Source organism: Somniosus microcephalus, chromosome 33, assembly GCF_052327205.1.
Source record: "Somniosus microcephalus isolate GS21.2 chromosome 33, FLI_Smic_1.0, whole genome shotgun sequence".
In the NCBI taxonomy this organism is placed as follows: Eukaryota; Metazoa; Chordata; class Chondrichthyes; order Squaliformes; family Somniosidae; genus Somniosus; species Somniosus microcephalus.
In genome coordinates this window covers 31,204,927-31,229,473 of record NC_141019.1, presented here as the reverse complement: position 1 = coordinate 31,229,473, position 24,547 = coordinate 31,204,927, and the positions used below count along the sequence as shown (strand labels likewise).

Genomic DNA, 24,547 nt, shown 5'->3' with positions numbered 1-24,547 from the left:
GCTGCGTCACTTTGTCTGGGCGAGGTAGGAGAGGAGGGGGGAGAGAGAGCGCGAGAGCAAAAAAAAAACCCCGAGCCAGAACGCGGTTTGTCCAGGCACCACTTGTTCGTGCGAGCTCCCGACACCCAGTCGAGCTATTAAAACCACAGCAAAAACATGTAAGTGACGGCTCAACTTCGGCTGCTTCGTTTCGACGGCGTTTAAATCTGCTGAAGGCGGTTGGGGGGGACACGGATAGGCGGGATGGTGGGAGTTAGGCGCCTTTTCGCCACGCTAGGCCGCTGCTTATTACAAGGCAAAAAAAAAATCACTTAACAAACGAAGGTGGTGGGGGGAAACCCCGCTGTCGGGATCAAATTGGAATCGAAGGTAAAAGATGAGGATTCTCGACGTGTAGTTTTAATACAGCTTTTTATTTTTGCAGACGAAACGTGCATGCGCTTCAGCGAATTCTAAATTTGTCTATTTAAACGGTGCATTTGAACCGAATGCAGGCGGCTTTCTGCGGCTGGCCGTTGCATCGGGTTGGAAGGGGATGCTTGTCTGTCTCGATTGATTTGAAACGTTAGAATCTCGCTGTCCAAAACGTTGATTTTGATTTGTAGCCGCTTGATAATCTTTTGGAAACGTAGTCATGGTGGGTGGGGGGAAAAAAGGCTCTCGGCTTGCTACACGTGAGAGTTGAAACGCACGCAGCCTTGTGGGACTGGATCGGGTTCCAGCGCAAAATTAATTCCATTTTTCCATCCTTAAACCTGCGGAATTGTTTTTTCGACGAAGAGCTGATTTTTTAAAAGAAACCTTGTTTCTTGTCTCGAACAACCGGCAGCACGAATGGGGCGCTACACCTTCGGGACCGATTTTTAAGAGCGGAGCTTTCTAGAAATTTCTCTCTGGCGCGCGCACGTGCACCCGCACGGGCATTTTTTTGCTCTCTTGAATTTGAATGAGTTTGGTCGATGTTTTTTTCCCCCCCCCCCCCCTTTTTTTTCGCCGCCGCTTTTTTTCAGATGCAGTCGCGTTCGGCCTGGGAGGGGTTTGCAAAATTTTTTTTGACGGCGTACGATCCGGCGGCGAAAGCTTTAGGGATTGCGCAATGTGGGCGAAGCCGCCATTAGCGCAGCGCTGCCTGTCTGAGCGGACGCAACCCCCCCCGGGCTTTCTCCTCACACCGCACCCTTCGTGCCAATACAGCTTCTCGATTCCTTCCCACCATTTATTCCAAGCGGTAAAATTGTTCCTGCAACCGCTTGAATGACAGAATCCTGAGTTTTCTTTTTGCCAGGGCCTGCCGTGCACGTTGTGCTATAACCAGAAACGTCGAAGGATCCGTCACACACACACACGCACACCCCTTCTCAGAAGATGCTAAATATTCCATCCAGTTACAGATGGTGCATTGCGATGGACAACGTGTTTGTGACGGTTTTAAGCACCCGGGGTAACACAAGTCTGGAAATCCTATAATTTTGCAGCACAATTTAAGTCTCTCGCCTATATTTAGTGGGTGAGTCAGTGTAAAGCCCTACTTTGGGAGCCATCCAGGGTATAGAAGAGAGAAACTAGAATGTTATTGATGGGAATTGGGTACAAGGGGCGATCCTGTGCGAAGAAGACGCAAAATCCTGATGTAAGTAAATTGAATCCTGGCACAGACTCTCGCTCAGGAGTCCGAAGATACAATTTAGATTGAAGTTCCTCATACAGGCTGCAGAGGATGCTGGAAGCGCATTCAACAGGGAATGGCGTTTTGTGAAGTCATGGGGTATGATAGGTGGTATAAAACATCATAGAATGGTTACAGCACAGGAGGCCATTTGGCTCGTCGAGCCCGTGCCGGGGCTCTGCAACAGCACTTCAGCTAGTCCTCCGCCCTTTCCCCGTAGCCCTGCAAAAAAAAATTCCTTCAGGTACTTATCCAATTCCCTTTTGAAAGCCACGACTGAATCTGCCTCCACCACCCTCTCAGGCAGTGAATTCCAGATCCTAACCACTCGCTGTGTTTATAAAAAAATAAAAAAAAAGTTTTCCTCATGTCGCTTTTGGTTCTTCTGCCAATCGCCTTAAATCTGTGTCCTCTGGTTCTTGACCCTTCTGCCAATGGGAACAGTTTCTCTCTTCTGTCTAGACCCATCGTGATTTTGAACACCTCTATCAAATCTCCTCTCAACCTTCTCTGCTCTAAGGAGAACAACCCCAGCTTCTCCAGTCTATCCACATAACCGAAGTCCCTCATCCCTGGAATCATTCTTGTAAATCAGATGGACATGTACATGCCTGACTCCTTAAAAATACTCGATATAAGATTGTTCTGGTCTCGAGTAAAGTCAGCTGCACTGTTGAGTGATGTGATGCTGTGGCAGAACGTGGGTCGAGTATCTTTTTCTAGTTTAAACCTGTGTCCCCCAAGTTCTTCTCCAATTTAATTTAAGTAATATTCTTGATTTTTTTAATCTATACGCTGAACAATTTTCTATAGCTCTAAGATCACCTCTCGGATGTCTCTTTGGTAGGCTGAAAAGCCCAAGTTTCAGCAGTATTTTGTCAAATCAGATCTCCAACACTAGGGATAAGCCTCCTGGATTTTGTTATCTCTGCACTGGCATCAGCGCTCGGACGTCAGTCTTGTTTCTTGGCGACTGGAACTGGACGTGGTGTTGAAGGCATCTTCTGACCAGAGCGCTATGAAGTTTGATCACTGCCTCATCTGACTTGTATTCAACTGTTTTTGGCTATGTAGTTTAACATCGTATTGGCTTTGTTGCTTGGTGCTCTGCATTGGTTTGCTGTGTTTAGAGTTGAGTCTACTAAGACTCCTAACTCGCTTTTCAGCTTCAACTATGCTTTTTAAACACCAATCATGGAGTATGTGTATCACCTATTTTTGCTTGTGTAGTACTTTACATTTGTTTGCATTAAATTTCATCTGCCATTCTGTCTGCTTGCATATCTTCTGACTCATTAACTCTGTAGTTTGAGCTGCCATTTTTGCTTCCACTGTTCCACTTCGTTTAATATCATCTGCAAATTTGATCACCTCACAATAAGTTTCTGTAGCCTGGTCATTTATCTAAATTAGAAACAGTAATGGTCCGAGCCCTGAGGCACTCCACTCTCTATTCTCCCCAACCCCTGATATAACTCCCCTCACATGCTGCTCATTTCCTACCTTTCAGCCAGTTTCGTATCCATTCCCAGGGTTTGCTCTGAATCCTCGTAGCTTTGAGTTTAATGGCCTTTCATGTGGAATTTTATCAAAGCCTTTTGGAAGTCAAGGCACATCATGTCATTGGACTTGCACAGTCAACCATTGCTTGTCACCTTCTCAAAGAAGTTGAGGAGGTTGGTCAGGCAGGATCTTATCCTCCTGAATTCATGCTGACTGCTGTTAACTAGGTTATTGGCATAATAAATCCTCTGGTACCCCTCACTGTGCTAATCCAAGCTCTTGTGCTGTAAATACAGATACAGACTAGCTGCAAAAAGATTCCCTTTTGAGGAGGAAAAAAATGGCAGATCGAAGACTTAATGGCCCATTAACATTTGATTTACTTGTTCTCTGGGTGTGGGCGATCCTGGCAAGGCTGCTTTTGCTGCCCTAGTGGTGGGCTGGCTTCTTGAATGTTTTTTAAAACAAAGTGGCTAGACTGACTTGCACTAAAAAAAAAATGAATGAGACAATGGAAAATCTAATGAGCTATACCCCAGCATAAGTGTGCAGGGGGAGAGGTGGGGAAGAGGACCCAAAAGTTTGCTTCACTTCATTTTGCATAGCTGAGTCATGCCTTGTTACCTTAAGGTAAGAAAATCAGTAATGGATGTGGTGTACCTTGACTTCCAGAAAGCCTTCGATAAGGTTCCACACAAAAGATTATCATGCAAAATTAAGGCTCATGGGATTGGGGGCAAAGTATTAACGTGGATAGAGAACTGGCTGGCGGATAGAAAACAGAGAGTTGGAATAAACGGCTCGTTTTCGGAGTGGCAGGCAGTGACCAGCGGGGTGCCGCAAGGATCTGTCCTGGGACCCCAGCTGTTCACAATATATATAAATGATCTGGATCAGGGAATTGGATGCAATATTTCCAAATTCGCTGACGACACTAAACTAGGAGGAGGGGTGGGCTCTGATGAGGATGTCAGGAGGCTACAGTGCGATTTGGACAGGTTGGGGGAATGGGCGGATACGTGGCAGATGCACTATAATGTGGATAAATGCGAGGTTATCCACTTTGGGGGTAAAAACAGGAGGGTAGATTATTATCTAAATGGCAATAGATTGGGAGATGTGGAAGTGCAGAGGGACCTGGGTGTTCTTGTGCACCAGTCACTGAAGGAGAGCATGCAGGTGCAACAGGCGATTAAGAAGGCAAATGGTATGTTGGCCTTCATATCAAGGGGGTTCGAGTATAGGAATAGGGATACCTTACTACAGCTGTACAAGGTGCTGGTGAGACCGCATCTGGAGTATTGTGTACAGTTTTGGTCGCCCCATCTGCGGAAGGATGTTCTTGCCATGGAAAGAGTGCAATGGCGATTCACCAGGCTGATACCTGGAATGGCAGGAATGACCTACGAAGAGAGATTAAATAGTTTGGGCTTGTACTCACTGGAGTTTAGAAGATTGAGAGGGGATCTCATCGAAACATATAAAATTATGGCAGGCCTGGACAGGCTGAATTCAGAGAGAATGTTTCCAATGGCCGGGGAGCACAGAACCAGGGGCCACAGTCTAAAAATAGCGGGCAAATCATTTAAAACAGAGATGAGGAAGAATTTCTTCACTCAAAGAGTGGTGAGCCTGTGGAATTCCCTGCCACAGAGGGCTGTGAAGGCTAATTCAATAAATATTTTCAAGAGAGAATTGGATATATTTCTGAAGGCTAAGGGGATTAAGGGTTACGGAGAAAAGGCGGGGACGGGGTACTGAACTGGTAAGATCAGCTATGATCTCAGACGAAGATCAGCCATGATCTCATTGAATGGCGGAGCAGGCTCGAAGGGCCGAATGGCCTACTCCTGTTCCTATCTCTATGTTTCTATGAACAGTGGACATGTGACACTGATGCAATGGACATATGGTGAAGGAAGTTTCAGTTGACAGGAAAGTGGCACATTTTTGATCTGGAATAAACCAGTGTGTTTTAAAGAACTAGGGATGAGATTAACTCTGCATTGTCTATGTGCTTATGAACTAACTCTGAGCTCCCAGATTATTATTGCTCATACATACATTGCTATAGAGATTTCTGACACATCTCACTAGAGTAAGTTCCAGTTTCTAGCTGCAGGGAAAGTTGTGCTGCAGCAGATTAGATCTTTTAATGTTTTGTACCCTAATGTATGCATTTTTAAAGCATTACACATCCAGCTGTGGAGCAAGTATATTCAGCTTGTATGTGATAATTTGTTACAACTGGGTGCAATGTTCAGATTTCCTTAAGGTTGTAGCAAGTGCTAGGGGTATCGCCTTGGCATAGTGACGCGAGGGCCCAAGGGGGGAAATGGGGAGGCAAGAGCACAATTAAATGAAGGTTTGCAGAGCAAGCTGAATATTGCTTGTAGTAGTCATGGGGAAATTTGGTTAAGGTGAAAAGATTGAACCACCTGCCTGGTCTCTGAATTTAGGGTGTGTGGGTTGGTATTTGTTTGGTGCCATGCCATATGGGATTGGTGGTTCCGTTCCGTGCCAGTGAGCCAGGACACATTCCTTTTGGACTTGCCCCTCAATCAGGTCATAGCCTGGAGTGTTGGGGTGGTATCTCCTCTCAAGTGCTTGTCTAATTTACTTGTCCACTGTGCAAGAGGCTAATCTAACTGCATTTGGTACAGGTGAGTTCAGAGTTTTGTTCCATGTTGCCATTATGTCTGTCTGCCGCCTGCTTTATTTTTCTGTGCAGCTCTAGTCATTTTTCAAAGTTGTTCCCACGATTCAACATGACATTGAAGTTCTCAGGGTTCCTTTTCAATGTGAACTTACAAGTTTAAAATTGTCTTCAGTGGGAATGCTTGGCCTTTTAGTTGAGAGTAGAACACAATCTTGGGCAACTTGCCATTTGAGTTGCAAGGTGTGCCATGTTACCTGGGCCTCAATTAGCATGGCCTTGATCAAGCGCATGAGTCAGAACCATTAATCTCATTTTGCCTTCTGATGTGCGTGATAGCGCAAAAAAACTAACGGTCAAAGTTTTCAAGATGTTTCTAGAGGCTGAACTGTCCAAGTCTTGCAGCCCTAGAGAAGAGATGACTGACCGGATCACTGCACTTTTATACTTGATCTTTAATTTTCAGCTCCTGTTTGTCCCATATGCACTTCCTAAGATGGCAGAGTTGAGCAAACCTTCAATTGATTAAATGTTTTTGTTCAGAGATGTCTGGGCTTTCCTGGTAGGTAAATTGTTGGATTGAGCTCTGCTATATTATCTCAATTAACAATCATGGTGTGTATCTTGAATGAGTTGCTGAGTAGGATATATCTTCTGTTATTTTATATATTTTCTGGGCAACCAAGATTGGCCAGAAGTTTCCAGAATCCCTTTCTGCTTAGTGTCGAAGACCTATGTCATTGAAGACCATGAACAGGCCTTTTTATTTGCATTTGCCCTGAATCTGTCTTGCAACTAGGATCATGCCCATGATGCTTTCCTTGGATTGAAATCTACGCAGGGTCTTGGGAAGAACATTGAGATGTGCTGGTTCAGGAGATCGTGGCAAGCATCTTTGCCGCAACAGAGATTTGAGATGGCAAGTACTGTTTGCTGCCCGTGCCAATATTTCAACATCAACCAACACCACCAAAAAATTTGGTGAATCATCTCATTGCTGTTTGGAATCTTGCCGAGTGCAAAAAATGCCTCCTGTGTTTGCCTACAATAACCTTTCAAAGTAATTTGTTGTATATGAAGCATTTTGGAACACCTAAGATGTGATAAAGGCACTGTATAAATGCTGTTTTTTTTCCCCCCCTTCAAGGTGACCATATATGCACCTTTCAACCATAAAGAAATCACCTTTTCGTACACCAAGAAGTTCATTAAATGGCTCATTCCTGGGTGCAAAGAGCCCCCCAGTGGAAGATCCAGAAAATGATGTAACATTAATCACATCAATAACCCGGATGCGTTTAGTTACCAATATCTCATGGCGCATAATGCTCGCACGCTTAGAAAATAAGGCTGCATGTGTTTTTCCATGTCTGAATGATATCTCAGATTAGCAAAGGAGACTGCAAAGAAAACTGAAACCGTGCCTTCAGACAAAAGGAGGGAGTGGGTGGATATAAGCTGATGGGAAATCTATTTGTGTACTGTCAGTAGTTGGGAAGTAATGTACAAGACTGGAGAGAAAAAGTAACAGGAGTCAATGGGTAGCATGGTGTATACATATTTTTCAGAAAAACTGACCAGCCAAGCAGTTGTTGTAACCAGCAACAGTTGGTGTTTGAGTCCTCTCTTGCTGAGTTTTTCCCTTGGTGCCAAACTGGCAACTTAAAGGTGTTCCTGTCTGAGGTTTCTTCTGGGGCTAGTGTATTTAGCCATGTTAGGGGATGCTGGTGGTATTGGGCAGTTGTTCTGGCCTCTGCAACCCTTCCCTAGCCAATGGCAAAGGCATTAACAGTGCAAGCTATTAAATTTAAAATGACTTGTGTGTAAACTTACAGCTGCACATTTGTTTAAGTGGAACTGATTGCTGTAGAAGCTGCCCACAATCTCAACGTGGTTTCTACAATACTGGGAGCCAGTTTTGTGGAAACTGTTCTTCTGTGAGTACACTATGAGCCAGTGTTGTATTAGTGATCAGGGTGCAGTCTCTTGGTGTCTATGACAGATGGTGTTCATGCTAATTATAATTGCTTTCTTTCAATGTAATGTGACACTTGGGTTTTGTTTGCAAATATCCTACTCTCTAAAGGGGCATTTTCAATATTGGATCTGTTGTGATTTATGAACATATAGTTGTCAGGCATTGCAAAATGTAGTAACTATAATCAATGGGTTTAAGAGCCTGGTAAGTGAAGGGCTTTAAAGTGTTAAATGTTGTTCTACTCCTTCCTTTAGTCAAGAGGCAGGTGACTTTTCCAGTTCTGTTCACACATCTGAGCAGAAAAGCATCCACCCTTTTTTAATAACCTCTCTTTCTTTTCTCCACACCCCCTCAAAAAGCCAGTTGCATCGAGTCTACAGCACGGAAACAGGCCATTCGGCCCATCTGGTCTATGTCGGTGTTTATGCTCCACACAAGCCTCTTCTCATCCTCCTTCATCTAACCCTATCGGCATACCTGTCTAATCCTTTCTCCCTCGTGCTTATCTAGCTTCCCCTTAAATGCATCTATGCTAGTTGCCTCAACTACTCCTTGGGTTAGCACATTCTTGCCACTCTGGGTAAAGAACTTTCTTCTGAATTCCCTATTGGAATTATTAGTGACTTTTACATTTATGGCCTCTGGTTTTGGTCTCCCAATCAGTGGAAATGTTTTCTCCACATCTACCCTATCAAACACTTTCGTAATCTTAAAGCCCTTGATCAGGTCACCCCTCAGCCTTCTCTCTTCTAGAGAAAAGAGCTCCAGCCGGTTCAGTCTTTCCTGATAGTTATAACCTCTCCGTTTTGGTATCAACCTTGTGAATCTCTTTTTGCACCTTCTCCAATGCCTTGATATTCTTTTTATAATATGGAGACCAGATCTCTGCACGGTACTCCCAGTGTGGTCTAACCAAGGTTCTGTACAAGTTTAACATAACTTCTCTGCTCTTCAATTCTATCCCCTAGAAATGAACTCCAGTGCTTGATTTGCTTTTTTATGGCCTTATTAAACTACGTCGTTACTTTGTGATTTGTGTATCTGTACTCCTAGATCCCTTTGCTCCTCTACCCCATTTAGACTCTTGTTATCCAAGCAGTATGTGGCCTCCTTATTCTTACCAAAATGCACCACCTCGCACTTATCTATACTGAAATTAATTTGCCATTAAACACCCATTCTGCAAGTTTATTCATGCCTCCTTGTAATCTTCCTTTGTATTAACTGCAACCCCCCCCCCCCCAAAAAAATTGGTGTCGTCTGCAAATTTAGAAATTGTATTTCCGATTTCAGTCCAAATTATTAAATGTAAATTGTGAACAACAGTGGTCATAGCACTGATCCCTGTGGAACACCCCTTCCCATCTTTTGCCAGTCTGAGTAGCTGCCCTTAACCCCATCTTTTCTGTTTTATAGCCAGCTTGCTATCCATTTGCACAAAAATCTAGGTTAAATCTCCAGTGCAGTACTGTTGGAGGTGCCGTCTTTAGGATGAGATGTTAAACCGAGGCCCCATCTGCTCTCTGGTGGAGTTATAAGATCCCATGCAACTATTTCAAAGAGGAGCTGGGGGGTTATCCCCAGTGTCCTGGTCAATATTTATCACTCAACCAACATCATTAAAACAGATTATCTGGTCTCACCACATTGCTGTTTGTGGGAGCTTGGTGTGCGCAAATTGGCTGCCGCAAATCTTTTTTCCTTTCATTCTGCTACGTGTCTCCTGACTCTGCTCTGACCTTAGTCATGAGTCTCCTATTGAAGGCCTTTGAAAATCCAAATATATTACATCTACTGCATTACCCTTGTCTACTCTTTCTGTTAATTTAAAGAATTCAATAAGGTTGGTCAAGCATGACCTTCCCTTTTGAAGTCTGCACTGACTACTTAGTTTTTGGTTTCTAGATGTTTTTCTATTGCATCTTTGAGTAAAGATTCCATTATCTCTTCTACCACTGACGTTAAGCTAACTGATCTATAGTTCCCTGGACTTGCTCTGTCTCCCTTTGCTGGTTTGACCTATTTGAATTTTGTGGATTTAGAAAAGACTGTTTTTAGTGCTGTTGCCTCAGTCGTGACAGCCTAAATCAGAACATCAAGCTATGTTCGTATCAGTAACTTGAGAGCCACCATGATGTGTGTCCGTGCAGCCCGTGAAGATGAAATGCTTCGGCACTCTGCTTTAGTGTTGTGATTGTGCTGCAAGTACAATTTCTTATGAAACCTGTGTTGAGATGGAGAGCAGTGGACAGGTGCTTGCTCTTTTCTCCTCCTCCTTTCTTCCCCCTAATCTATTGGAAGTGTCAACCCGGACTACTGTTGTGCACTTCCTGGTGTCTGGTTACAGATATGCATTGAGAGCATGTCTCCTGTGTAGGGGTGAGATGGAGAAAATGGCCTAGATCTAGTCTTGTCCTTGAAAGCAGCTTTGGTGTTGACCTAAACACTGAGCTGTTTAATTGCTGTGATGGCAGCACAGGCAAATGAAGCTGGTTGAGCACAGCATTTCATTTGTTTCCTTTTTCTCCCCCAAACCATCCATTTTTTTTAAGGTTAGTCATTCCTACAAGTCCTGGCAGAATTCTGGTACTTCTGCTGTTAGATGAAGCCTAGCTATGCTTCATCTGAGCCTCAATGCTGAGAATCGAATAGCATGGCACCAATCTGGATCATTGTACCTGAGCCGCCTCCTTACTTGATATCTACGTGTATATTTCAGCAGAGGTCACTGGCCAGTGATCAGAAGTGGGAATGTTGGTTGAGATGCATTAACTCTGTACAGACCCCGGAACAAACTGGAGACTTTCTAGCTCTGTGCAACCGAGCTACTCGAACTGAAGTGCTGTATTTTCACAAGACCATTCTCTTAAATGGAAAAACTTTCCTAACAAAAGTTGTTTAACCAAAGCTGTTTTACTTTTTCACCATCCATGCTATCCACAGTCAGAGGCCTGATCATCTCTGGACATTAAAAATTGCTCATTTGACCATCCTTACAGGTGTTGAATTAGACAGTAATGCAACAAAAATGCATGCCTGGTAGTTCTGGTTTTCACTATCCAATAAAATGTGTGCGAGTGTGTACACAATGCAAGACAACTTTCTCTTTTTTTTTCTCCGCTTGGCAGTGTCTACAAATGGTTTTAGGAATAAGGTTGCTGTAAAGGATTCTCAAATTAACTGGAAGCTTAGTTCTGTGACGTGGCACGTGCTTAACATGCTGTCCCATTGCACTGGCTCTTCGTGTTCTACACCTCATCTTTCAGATTGAGAGTCCTGAATTAATATAGATTCTGCTAATGTTATTAAACTTGAGCTCTTTCCTGTAATACGAGTACCAGAGAGCTATGCAGAAACTGGTGCACAAAATCCTCTGCAATCTGGCTGTTCTCTGAATGTTCCTTCTTTCCTTTCCCCACCAATAAAAACCTGACTCTCCTCAGTCTTGTGCTGCTGCCTCTCTGTGGTTCCATGATTTTTTTCTAGCCATCCATTTCTCTACCTTTTACTTTGCTGAATGCATTGACGTCTTGTTGGGGTACAGTTCCAGCAGTGGCTGACGTCTGATATTGTCCAGGTGACAATTGTTCACGAGTGAGCTTTAACAGTAAGTGTCAGCAGACCATTCGATGGCTACAATGCGCCCAGCTAATGCTGATTCGGTTGTCGCATACGCACTTAAAATTGGGTCACTGGATAGTGATCAAGCGCAGAAACTTGGGGCCTTCTGAGCCTGTGGCTCAGCTAGGTACTGGATACATTCACGGAACTATCGAGGGAGCTTCCAAATATGGAATAGATATTGGAAATTTACAGTTTTTTGCAACATGGATGGGGGGGGGGGGGGGGACCATCTGTGGTGAGAAACAACACATTGCATGTGCTCATCCCATTTCTATGACACAAGCCATGGAGCCATAGGTGCTACTTTTCTTTGTTTCCCCCCCCCCTCTTTTTTAATGGAAAAATAAATAAAAATCCCGATCAGCTTGGTCAAATGGCCTTGCTCTTTCAAACTCCTGTAACGCCTTCAGTTCCATGCAGGAGTCCTTCGCTTCTGTGACAAAGTCGAAAATAAAATTGGCTCCATAACTTAGTGGTTCAAAGTATTATTTGGACCTGTATTGAAGACTTGGTTTTTGAAGGGAATTCTATTTATTTCTAGAGAAAGGCAAGAGATTAGTGTTGAGCATTGAAGCACCTGGGGGAGGAGGGGGAGAAATCCTAATTTAATATGTATATTGAGCCCAGGTTATCTATCACAGCTGCACTCCAGGTCAGAGGCTGAGACATGCCACGAGATTGCTAGTTACTACAGAAAATGTTAGCTTTGTGCCCGTAACCACCACAAAGTTGTGGAGTTGTTATTCTGCCAGGCATTGATGTAAAGAAAACTGAAGGATAGTTGATCAGAGAAGCCCCGCGGCCACACAGGAACTAGTTACGTCGGCAGAAGCTTGGTCACTTGTTCCTTTCAGATAGGCAATAGTATGGAGCAGGAGAGAACAAATTGTATGAAATCCAGGAAATGGAAGATTTTTCACGATTTGCTTGTTATTTTGTCATTAGTTCTTTGTGGAATTCCAAAACTAGTGATATAATAGTTGGCACCTTAGGTTAAGTGTTGCCATTATCTTTTACCTTTCTTTCCTACATTGCCCCATGTTTAACAGTTTTCTTTTGCTTTTCATGCAATCCTGCATTTGATTGTGCAGGATGTTAGTACATCATCTCAGGCATGGGGCCTAGGTGCTGTATACAAGCAAAAGAAAATTCACACTGCTTGCTTAAATGGTGTGGTTAATTTCTATAGGGTAATAGATACTTTTGCAATGGGTTGTGAAGCTGATTCTGATTACCTAGTTCAGAGGATCCTGAACACTTTGAACATGCTTTCTTCCCCCCCCCCCCATTTTTAGTATTTTGTGGTGTCCAAGAAGATGGCAGAGTTCAGTCCTATTGATTTCAAAAACTGGGGGAGGCGGAGAATTGAGAAGTTCAAAATGCTCACCCTGCTTTCAGTCATGTAGGGATTGTGTGCCTCATAGCCAATTGCTTACAGGATTTCTGCTTTCATGCAGCAATCAGGAGATGCCACAGAAATATCTCACTTTTTAATTGATACAGCCTCTCGTAACCAGAGGTGGTGCATTAAGCAGCGATCTCTGCACAGCAGAGATGTTTGAATCCCTGCTGATTTCTAGAAGTGGACACTGGACCTCATCAGCTGCAGCATCTCTGGTGGGTCCAATGTCCACTTCTAGAAATTGGCAGCAATTCAAACATCTCTGCTGTGCTGAGATCGCCCTATAATGCACCTTTTGGCTATACAAGGCTGCATCGATAGCTCTTGTTCTTGGCTCTTCTCTTTCCTCCTTCCCACCCCCCCCCCCCCCCCCCCCAAAAAAAAAGTTTGGGAACCTCTGACCTAGCTTATTGTTTTGCAACAGCAGCAGAGCCCAGACTGAATTGTACTAAAGTCACACACTATTGGAATGTAAATACTTTTTTGCATGCGGCTTTGAGAACTTGTAGCCTTTTTTCACACAAACTTTGTAATTGTTTTCACTCCCATAATGCTTTTAGGCAGCCAGCTTCTGCAAAGTGGTATGACCGAAGAGACTACGTCTTTGTTGAATTTTGTGTAGAAGACAGTAAGGATGTTGAAATAAATTTTGAAAAAGAGAAGTTTACATTCAGGTACGTAGTAGATATTCAATCCCATTTGTATCAATGTCTGTCATAAGCTTAGGGACAGCTTTTTTCACATCTTAAAATTGCATTTGAAAAGAATTTAGGCTCTAATCTAGCTATAATACCTTTTTTTATATTCGCACTGTTCCCATAAATCCAAGAGTTTTACAGTTGGGTGGTATTTTTCATTACTGTAATTAATTTAAAAGTGCCAATGACATCCTCTGCAAATCTGTATTCCCGAGGCTTGGTCACAAAAACTGACTCTGACCTCTTCCTGGATTTTTACAGTATTTTACTGCTGGAGTTTACAGGATTTTGTTTAAGCGTTTCCATTTTAGAACATTAACTGTTAACTTGTTGCCAGCAAAAAAAAATAAAAAAAAAAATCTCATTTTGTCCATGAAAGAACGCCTTGGCACTGCGCAAGAGACTTATTCAGTCGGCACTAATGTATTTTGCGTGTTTCTTTCTTTCTCTCTCCTGTCTTCTTCCCCCATCTGTTTTCCTTTTATGGTCTTCCCATGCCACATACTGTTGCTTGGCTAAGTGGGCATACCAGTGCTGTTCTTCTACTGGCTGCCAAGGGGTATGCGGTTGTAGCCTGGGGGCTTTCCCCTTTTAAAATATTTTCTCCTCTGTGTGGATGCGCCTGGCCATCACTTAGCATAGCTTGAGACTGGCACATCACTGTGGAGAATCTGCATCCTGCTGCTCTCTCTAAGCGCAAAATTGGAGCGTCAAAATGCTGTAACACCAGGGCAAACTGACGTGAAAGTAATATACTGACCAAAATTCCTTTCTCAACATTCTTGGGGAAAGGCTGAAATATTGTTGCAAACTGGAATCTTTGTCGTTTGGGAACTGAGCATGGCACGTGAGGCTACCACAGGGACCATGCACACAGGGGAAAAGTATGCCCACCTTGTGGTTTTTCACTAAATGTTGCCTGTGCTGAATTCTGGGTCCAGCGATTGAGGATGACTTGAACACCACAACTGGGTAACATTGGCTACTGAGCTCTGGAAGGAAACTGTGGCTTGTCTTTATGTTTAACTGATTTTTGAAGTGTTTCTGACTATAGATGTATGAAAATTGCCACATAACAAATGTGCATTAATGATCAGAAGCAGCCAATTTAGTTTGTGCTTTTAATGTACAGCCCTCCTCAACCTTGAGCAGGCAGCTGATTGGGCTTCCAGGTCTTTCTGCCAATGCTACTTTTGAGTTGGTTCCCTAGGAAGTGTGCAAGAGCAGGGTAGGCCAACTTGCCGCCGCCTTGGGAAAGTGCCTGTTCACGCGTTCTGTCCTCCTTCCTCCAGGTAATCTGAGATCTGGGAATAATCTCAGGGGAGCTGATAGTGTTCCAATTTCACTTTTTTATTTGGATGCTGTCATATGGTTATTGCCACAGTATAAAGAGTAGTTGTGCCTTTTACTAGGATGAGCATGCGATTCTGTGAGCGTGCGGCTTGCAGAGGATTACCATTCAATCGTATGCTCGTCAACCAAGTGGAAATACACACCGCTTCTTAACTCGGCAAACGGTTGTAATCGTTTCATCACTGTTTTCATTTTAAAACTAGTGCATGCTGTAAATTTAGAGACTGGAGGGTAACTGTTTTGCAATAAATTGCTGCGGGTGAAGAATTAATCCTGCTTGGCAATGGTGCTGACATTTTTTCTTTTAAAGGTCACCAATTTGTCTGACCACCTAGAGTTGCTGACCCAGCTCTTCTATGGTTTAACAGGCCTTTGGGGCCCTCTGGTATCTTGCTCAAATGATCATGGTCAGTGCCTATTGGAAGACTATTTGACTGTGGAGAGCATTAAGACCAATCCTCCGTGACCTTCCTTCCCTGATATCAGCAGTGGTCACCAAATAATGATTAGGGCTGGATCCTAAGTCTCCACCCCCAGCCCAGGGAGCGATACCAATTATGCTCCAATGGATGCCATGGCTATCCTTTTCAGAAGTGTTGCATACAAGTTGTTGGTTACCCTAGAGTTACAGCAAATAGGAAGCCAGTTATTTCTGCTTCCCCTTCCCCTTATTTTTCTGTTCTCCTCTTCCCATTAGCCCCCCCCCCCCGGCGCTTTGGACAGCTGTTGCAAAGAAGTAATGTGTATTGAGTGAACTAGCAACATTTGAGCCTGTACTGATGCTCTGAAAACATGGTCTAAAGTATTTTCACACCTTGATATCCTCTCTTAATGCAAATTGAATCGAGAATACAATATGCCCAGACATCAACATTTGTCTTAACTTTTTAATCCGTGATTAAGTTTCTGCTGTGCACTCCAGTGTAAGTTAGGGAGGTGGCAGCACATGTTTGATGCAGTGAGCTCCTGAAGATGGAGGCTAGATCAGTAAGTATAATGAGAACATAATTAAAATCACAGCGTAAACCTAGAGCTGCATATGGATGTGAAGCAACATCTTCGCGCAAAAGCTTGCAAATTTTGCCCCAATCTCGCATGCTGAAGCCAACTGCAACTGCTATCCTGGCTCCTCAGCTAACAGCACAGACTGGGAATCAAACCTGGGACTTTGTGTGTCTGCATATTTCTTTCATAAATTGAGCTATATGGGGAGTTACAGATTTTAACCTTGTTGCCTGCATATCCTAGTTTCATTTTGAGACCAGTGAGGAAGGAAATTTGCTTGATCAGTGTACTTTAGGCAGATAAATCAAAGTTTGATCTCATGATTCACCCTTTTTAGAGCTTATATGATTGCAGATAGTCCCAATTTCTGTAGGTTTCTTTTTGTTTTAATCTTAATTCCTTTTCTCTCTTCTCCCTCTTCTCTTCCCCTCTTTTCCTTCCCCCCCCCCCCCCAAAAAAACACATTTGTGAAAGGGGAGATCATCTCCATGCACTGTTCCTTATGCAGGCTAGGGAGTTCCTCCTGCCCTTTAATTGTTGGTGCTGAAGGCTCCAGTTTGTCTGTTGGGCCTTAGTGAATGCAGCAAGTTTACTTTGGTGTTGCAGTTGGTTGTGCAACCTGTACATCAGGAGCCAGCAGCACCAGCACAATATAAAAGTAGTTCATAACTGACTGTGAGTTGCTTGAGAGCCCGAGGGTTTTTTTCCCCCTCCATTCATCTCCTGGAGGTACCAACTTGCTGGAAATGGTTTCATTTCAAATAATTAGCAGCCTTAACCTACATGTGTTAATGGAATTACTTCTCTGCAGATTTAAATATAAATGAAACAAGAAGGCAATATTAAGTGACAAACCACAAGAATTAAATGAACGTGCTCAGACTTTTATCTTTCCACCATTATTTTTTTCTGGTCTCGTTCAATTATTTCCTAATGAAAATGTAATGGCTCAGTTTGCTGAGTGTGGCATTGAACCATACAGGCCGTGAAGGTCTTTGGGATTCGATTCCTTGGCCTGTGCAGAGTTGGCTGATTTCCACCTGGTGCATTGGGATAACACCACAGTTAACCCAAGTGTCCTCCGATTGGCGGGGGGGGAAACCGCCAGGGTTTCATTGCGGTGGCTGCCCAATGACGACTGTTAACCAGTCCATGTGTGTTAGCATTGGGGCAGAGGATTGGGCTCAGCTTCTCCAGTAATTGAGTCGAGTTAAAAAGCAAAATACTGCAGATACTAAAACAACAAACGCTGAAGACCCTCGACGGATGCTGCCTGACCTGAGAGCAGAAATCTGTTCATGTTTCAGGTATAAACCTTTTCTCAGATATTACAGATGAACAGCATTTTTAAAATAGAAAATTAAGGGGAAGTGGAGAAAAATACCAAGACATCGAATTACCTGTAAAGTACTATGGTGGGGATCAGGAAATGGTCAAAGGGCAGAAGTGATGTGTAGAAGACCAAAGGCAGTAAAATGAGAGAACTCGAAGACATGAGACGACATGTAAGTCGAATGGGGGATGCATCATAAACTAGTGGAGCAGGCTCTGTTAGCCTAGGAGTCTCTTGTATGCTATTTTTTTCAGTTCTGATGATGGATTTTATACCTGAAACCTGGAAGATGATTGTCCAGCTAGGATGAGGATGTTTTTCTTTCAACTATGCTGTTACAGAATCTGTAAGGCCACACCGGACCTTCAGCACAGAATTTTTTTTAGAACAATTGTTTTGGGATGTGAGCCATAAAGTCTAGCATGTTAGTAAATTAAAACATTATCTTGAGCAAACATTAACTTAATGGTGCTTAGCATTTTCTTCTTTAATCTATTGTTTAGTTCTATTCTGTAATCTGTTTGAGAACAGGATATTAAGATTCATTTTTTGTATGACTCTCTTTCCCTGTAGCTGTCTTGGAGGAGCCGAGAACGTAAAGCATTTTAATGAAGTTGACCTTTATAATGCAATTGACCCAAGTGTAAGTATTGGTGATCTTGAGCATAAATGAGCCAAATAAGTAATGTCCTTTTTTTTATCCCTGTACCAATTCTTAGCCAGGAAAGCATGCCGATGACCCATTCCCAACCTCTGCCAGTGCGGTTGTTCATTTTGTCACTAAAAAAGCAACAGTGGTTCACTGTCTCCTTGGTGACCACTTTCATTCCAACAACCTAGTCGAGATTTTCGTCAAATCCTTGGAATATTGAAATTCTTTTGCTTTCTAAATGTTGAATATTTTTTAATACATCTCTGAAAGGGTTGCAGTATTTGGGGAGTAGCCTTGCTTTTGTGGCATAAAATCTACCATAGTTGGGGCTAAGTTTTTACAGATGGGTTGTGATTTTTCTTTCCCCTTCTTCCCCCCCCCCCCCCCCCCCCAAACAGCGATGCACCTCTTGTGGTTAGGTGACCTGAGCTGACTGCTAGGAGGTGTGCTAAAGTAGATTCGTGGACAATTTACTTCCCATTGTCCTTCGTTTGGAAAAATATCTCCCGACAGCAGTGCAACTAGAAACAAAAACTTGATAGTTTTTTTATTTTTCATTAGACCGACCTATTCAAATTTGCTGTGATAGAAATTGTTGTTGCAATTGAGTGTAATTATGCAGATCTGTTTAATGCTGATCTGTATTCCCTTAATGTATTCTGTAGGATTCCAGACACAAGCGGACAGACAGATCTGTCTTGTGCTATTTACGAAAAGGAGAATCTGGTCAAGCATGGCCACGGTTAACCAAAGAAAAACCAAAGGTAACTGGGATCATTGCAATGTTTGTTGTTCTCTAATATCCATATCGCTTGCTTTCAATTACTGACTGATCACTTTTGCACAGTTAAACTGGCTCAAAGTGGATTTCAATAACTGGAGAGACTGGGATGATGATCCAGAAGAAGAAGATCTGTCCAGCTTTGAAAAGTTTTCGCAGGTAGGGACATTTATGTTTTTGGAATTAGGAGCTAACGTACATTACTCCACTTGGATATGCAGAACCTCAAAGGGTAGTTGTGACATTTGTCGAGTGATGAAGGTCAATATATTGCAATTTCTGGAAAATGGATGCCCTTTTTAATAAATACATGAAGGAGGAGACTTGATGTTTTGGAAAGAAAAGTCCTGGAAAAAGTTGAACCATACTCCAGTATCTTGTTAAACCACCCAAGCTTGCACTGAATCTCGAGCTTCACTTCCTTCTGAGGTTGGGTTCTGCTGTTCATTTTACCATGTCTCCATGTGTGGTTAACGCCCCAGAGCATGCAACTACAAGTGACATCTAACCAATGCAAGAAAATATCACCTACATATAACATGGTAAGCACCATTTATACACTATTATCACCGAGTGCAATGGGCAAAACACCTCTAAACTAGTGTTCCTTGCACAATGGCACTGGGTGTGAATTGTGATATTTTGAATTTGGTGGGATCAGCAGGAAAGACACCAACATTTTTCCTGTGAGGAAATATAAAACAATGTTTTTTGTGCCATTAAACCATACTGTAATTTTTTTGTTAAACTGCATGTTTAATGTGGAATTAGAAAAAAGAAAGACTTGCATTTCTGCGGCGCCTTTCACGACCACCAGACATCCCAAAGCGCTTTACCAACAAAGTATTTTTTGTGTGTAGCCACTTCAGGTAGGGTAAGACCGTTTTTAAAAAGTTCCTAAAACTTGAATGAACTGGCATTGGTGACCATACGTGACAAACTATTTTCCCCTCGGAAAGTGGTGATTGTATTGAGTACAGTTCTGTGGCTGCCCACCACCCTCTAGTACCTTAAACAAATGGCTGTTCATTTTGAGAGTGCAGATCGTGTCATCAGGCCATTGGACTGTGGAGGGTATTGCACATGTGACTGATATAGTTGTTACCGCCTGGCCCTATAAGTGCTCTTTCTAATAAGATCACTGGTGAGTGATGAAGACAAGGAATTTGGGCTCGTCGTCCTCCGTCTCTCTTTCTTTCATTCCCTGGGAATTATGACACGTGAACCAGCTGAGATTAGTTTAGCACTGGTCAGGGATTGAACTGGAACCATCCTGGTCTGTATAACTCGGCACCACCCCATCCCCTTTTTTTAAGGTGTATTCATCATTGTACTGCTTAGAGTTAAATAACTTTAATAATTTAAAAAAAAAAAAACAACTTCTTTATAGATGATGAACAATATGGGAGGAGATGATGATGGAGACATCCCAGACGTAGATGGAATGGATGATGTAAGTATGAAGATACTGGCTTACTGAATTCTGTGTGTTTTCAGTAGTTAATTCTGTTAAATGGAAATGTGATTATGGGGCAGCCCAGTAACTATAGCAGTTATAACTAGACTCTCGAGGGTTCAGGTCCCCATTTTCAAATTTTGCTGTTTTCTATCGATAAGTCTGGTGCATTGCATGTGGCAACATGGCTAAATGTGCTTTTGAGTGCATAAATATCAAACTGAGCCTGTCCCGTTAACTGCTGTCTGTTAGAGAAGTTCATGGTCCAGGCCATCCCAGCTTGTGGAAGGGAATAAAAATGACACTTTAAACGGAAAATTCGAGCATAAGTAACATTTATGGGCGCATTGTGCTGTCCACATTCCCGCAATGTTACTCATGCTCATTCTTTTTTTGTATAAAAAAAAAGTGAAACTCCATTTCCTTAACGTTCTGGTGCCAGAAAATTGACATGGACCGCTGTTTAAGACCAGTTGCTTTCTTCAGATATAACCGCATAGGTCAAGGCAGGAATTTAAGGAGTTGGTTGGAAAAGGACAAATTGATAATAGGTATATGATTTTGGCAGTTCTATTGCTAGCACTTGTTTTGTCTTTGTTCCAGGCCCACAATCTTAGAATTGAGTCAGAAACACTTGGATCTGTATGTTGCCACATTGGGTGTTTCACACAGGGTTCCCCCCACCCCCCAAAATTTCCCCTCCTTGGAAATTGCTAACTCTGGTTTTTACAGGCACTGGCAGTCCTCCAGTACCATGGCCATTCTTCATGCTTGACTCTGTTTCTCTGGCCTCTTGTGTATTCACCTCCCTTCAGCCCACTGTTGGTGGTTGTGCCTTCAACCATCTAGGCTCCAAGCTCTGGAATTCCCTCCCTAAACCCCTCTGCTCCAATTCCCTCCCCTCCTTAAACCCCACCTTTTTGGTTAGTTCTCCAAATCTCTCCTTTGGCTCATGTCCATTTTTCCCCCTTGCATCTCTATGAAGTGTCTTGGGACCTTTTTCTATGTAAAAGGTGCTGGATAAATGCAAGTTACTCTTAGTGTCAGCAGACCAGTCAATTGTGGGGGTTGTCATAGTTGGGCCCTATTGTGATAAGTGCACAAATGCATTTTCTAGTGACCTTGTTTTTTTTTGTCCCTATCTAACCAAGGGGTGCTATGGCTAATTATAACCATGGGGTGGAAATTTGACTTTTCCCCAGGAATCAGTTGCTGATCTGTTTTGCTGAAGATTCTTGTAATGCAATAAGTTGTGCTTCTCAAGGCCAGGAAGGAAATTGAAAGGTGCAAGCACAGCTGCGATACTCAACTGATCGGGATGGTATAGTATAGACATAGTTAGAGGTTTGGAACCAGGTCCGTGCAAGATGCATAGCCAGGGAAGGGGGAAAAGTGGTCAATTTAAAAAAACACATCAGATCCCTGTTGCCATAGACATTTGGGTGTTGGCAATTTACAAATTCAATGAGTCATTTATGAATTCAATGGTTATGGGTGAATCCTGCTGAGTAGAAAAATCACTTTAATAGTGCTACAGCAAAATTGGCATTTAATAGAACCTATACATTTGTCTTCAAAGTGGATCTAAAGCATAAAGTATATTTAATGTAGGTTTGTTCCACTGTTTAAAAGGGTAATGCATAGTCCCCACTGCAGCATCTTAATAGATTTTTGTGCTGCATGTATTTGTGGTATTTAATTTTGCATTTCTAACTCAAGCTCTTGGGCTTGTATGTTGCCTTGTGACAATGTGGTGACTATTGGAAAGCAATACTTAATACAATTTTAGTTAAGTTGGTGAAGCATGGCTGTGTTTTGATAAATAACTGGGACATGTGGGTTTTAAGCCTGCAATTTTTTTTCTCCCCATCAGCTAAGTGAATTTTCAATTTGGACTATGTAGCTATGGGATTCCATAATTGGGGGTGGGGTACAATTGCAACAAAAGTTTGCCCCTGTGGTTCCTCTTGTAATACTGCCTGGGGGTAATTCTCTGGTATTGAGGTGTTACTTGCCCACCTTCAACAGTGAATTGATGTCATATTTGCAACATTTTAATAAATGACTAATAACTGTTTCCCTGTGCTCTTTAGGATGGGTCGCAGGATAGCGATGATGAGAGTAAGTAGAATTTTGTCTTTTTTGAAGTGATTAATTTTAAATTTTGACTGTTACTCAGTGTGTTTATCTTTTTTTCCAGAAATGCCAGATCTAGAGTAAATGAATTGGGGGAAAAAGGCTTCAGGGAATTGGAAGAAAAAGCATTCATTAAACTGTTAATTTTTAACAAAACAATTATAAGTTGATAGCTGTTGAGGGCAGTGATGCATCTTTCAATCCATTTTCAACCTGTTTAAAGGCTTTTCTAGGGGTCGATGCATACCAGAGTATTGGACAAAATTGCTTACCAGTACAGTACAATATAAAACATGCCATTATGTACAGATACCAATTTGCCAGGACTTCGCAAAAAAAAATTAAGTTATTTATAGTGATCTGAGTTTGTACTGACTAGTACTAAACCTTGCAGTCGAAGTTCCTATACAATCTCCTACTGAATTCTTTCAGTATCAATAAAGCCACCTTAGCTAATTCTGCAGCAGTTAGGATGCTGAGGTTTTAATAAGTTTTCAAAGTGGCTTCATCCCTAAGAATTGGTTAAAACTATGTTAATGGTATTGGTTGACCCTTAAGCTTCTACATCTGTTAGTATGATGAGTGATAAAGCTGTACATTGTCGCTTGTGGATCTTAAGTGGCTGTACATTTAGATGACCAAAAGTGTATTTGCACTGTCTTGAGTATGAATGCAAGTTTGAAGAAAATGTTAATACACTATCTTTAGGATGTATTTTGTGAAATCTGCTCAGTACAAGCTGAAAACCTCAATTTATGTCAAATGCAATGGAATTTTTTTTAAGCCTACAATATCTTTCTAATAAACTGTTAACACTTAAACATGCTGTGTTTGGTGTGTGGTTTTTCAAAAATAGGCAAGAGGGGAATGTGAAGAATCCCTGAAGAGCTATCAGTCCACTAAAATAGATCGGGTTACACTTATTGACATGTTTCTTTTACAAATATTGGACCGGAATTTGCAGTGGGTAATAGCGAACTCTGCCGGCAGATATTACCCCTCTGAAACTGACCAACTTCAGGGTGTAGCGCCTGTGCATCTAAACGTGAAAATCCTGACGTTGCGGTCGGTCATTCATTGCTCCGACACTGGATGCGCTGTGCCACCCCCCCCCCCCCCCCCCAAAAATAGCCGGCAATCAGTGTACTCCGTGAAACGGATTGAAAACTTGGGCTTTTCCGTGCTAATATCGCTGGTCAATACCCCATTAAATGTTAAGCCTTGATGGAATAGGTGTAACTGGGGTTTTAACAGCCTGTTGACTGGTGAACAAATGTCCTGGTCCTGAAAAAACAAATTTTTATATTTGTGGAGTGACAAATTTCTCCATTATGATTTTAAAAATTACAATAAAAAAAACTTTTAAAGCACGATTCTTTTCTTAGTTTGTTCATTATATTTTTACCTTCTCCCCATGTGAGAGTCCCAATCTTTGTTCCGCTCTAACATTTTTTAAAAGCTTCTCGTTCCCTGGTTGCTTGTCTGAGAATTCTGCAATGTGATTGGCTGCATAGACAGCTTGTTGACATCACAGCAGCACCACCCAAGGCATTCCCACTACAGAGCGCTGAAATCAATTGCGTGTCGCAAAAGGCAAATTTCTTGCCAGAGATCGCGATCTTTGTAGGCAGCTTTCTTCGGGGCCAGTGGCGAACGCCTTTGCTTCGCCGCTAACCGCAAATTACGGACCAATGTTTTTCTTTCAGTAGTATCACAGCAATTCCCATGTGGATGTCGTCATCTCTTTTTCCTTCCCTGCTCTCTCAAAAATCCAGAAGGCTATATTTTTTTATGGCCTTGTATAGACAGCATGCCACTTGGCTAACAATTACCCCAACTGAAGTAAACTGCACACTGGAGTTTACTTAGACGTGACTTCTTTCGCAGTTGCCTCAGTTGATGTATTCAAAACCTAGATCTGAGTTTGTACAGGCTAAAATTCCAACTGTGCTTATAATTTAAAGTGCAATTGCCCAGTAAATATATAGAAACATTGCCTTGGCCTGTTTGTCTGAGTTGAATTAATACAGAATCCAAAATAATCCTATATTTAACATCACGTGGTCCCATCCAAACTAACTGCTTTCGCAGCTCTTCTGCAGGATTAAACAGTCATGTACTAGCACAGTGAAACGTGAACGTTTGATTTTCGGCATCTGTTTCGTGTCTCGATTTGTATCCTTCGTGCAGAAAGTTTCATTTGAAATGCAACAAAACTTGCATTTGTGTAGCACTTTTTTAATGTAGAAAATGTTCCACGGTGCTTCACAGGAGAAAAGGAACAGGTGCAAAGCCTTTGACGAG

The 24,547-nt window shown here is 42.4% G+C and overlaps 1 protein-coding gene across 2 annotated transcripts; it reads left to right on the top strand.

The window, feature by feature from the left end:
- Positions 1-14: 14 nt before the first annotated feature.
- ptges3a (prostaglandin E synthase 3a (cytosolic)) lies at positions 15-23,064 on the top strand. 2 transcript variants are annotated; one of them, XM_085972912.1, is made up of 8 exons: positions 15-158; positions 13,390-13,503; positions 17,792-17,861; positions 18,536-18,634; positions 18,718-18,810; positions 20,042-20,104; positions 22,201-22,228; positions 22,308-23,064. In XM_085972912.1, coding segments are annotated over exons 1-8 (489 nt in total). In that variant the 5' UTR covers positions 15-156; the 3' UTR covers positions 22,328-23,064. The 2 variants fall into 2 exon arrangements, with proteins under 2 accessions (XP_085829038.1, XP_085829039.1); XM_085972913.1 differs by lacking the exon at positions 15-158 and adding an exon at positions 4,337-4,348 and having other exon boundaries at positions 13,394-13,503.
- Positions 23,065-24,547: the final 1,483 nt, after the last annotated feature.

Bases quoted from the DNA above. Each gene is read 5' to 3' on its own strand.
- ptges3a (XM_085972912.1), top strand. The intron at 17,862-18,535 runs GTAAGTATTGGT...TGTATTCTGTAG, and splicing joins ATAATGCAATTGACCCAAGT to GATTCCAGACACAAGCGGAC. The intron at 22,229-22,307 runs GTAAGTAGAATT...CTTTTTTTCCAG, and splicing joins GCAGGATAGCGATGATGAGA to AAATGCCAGATCTAGAGTAA.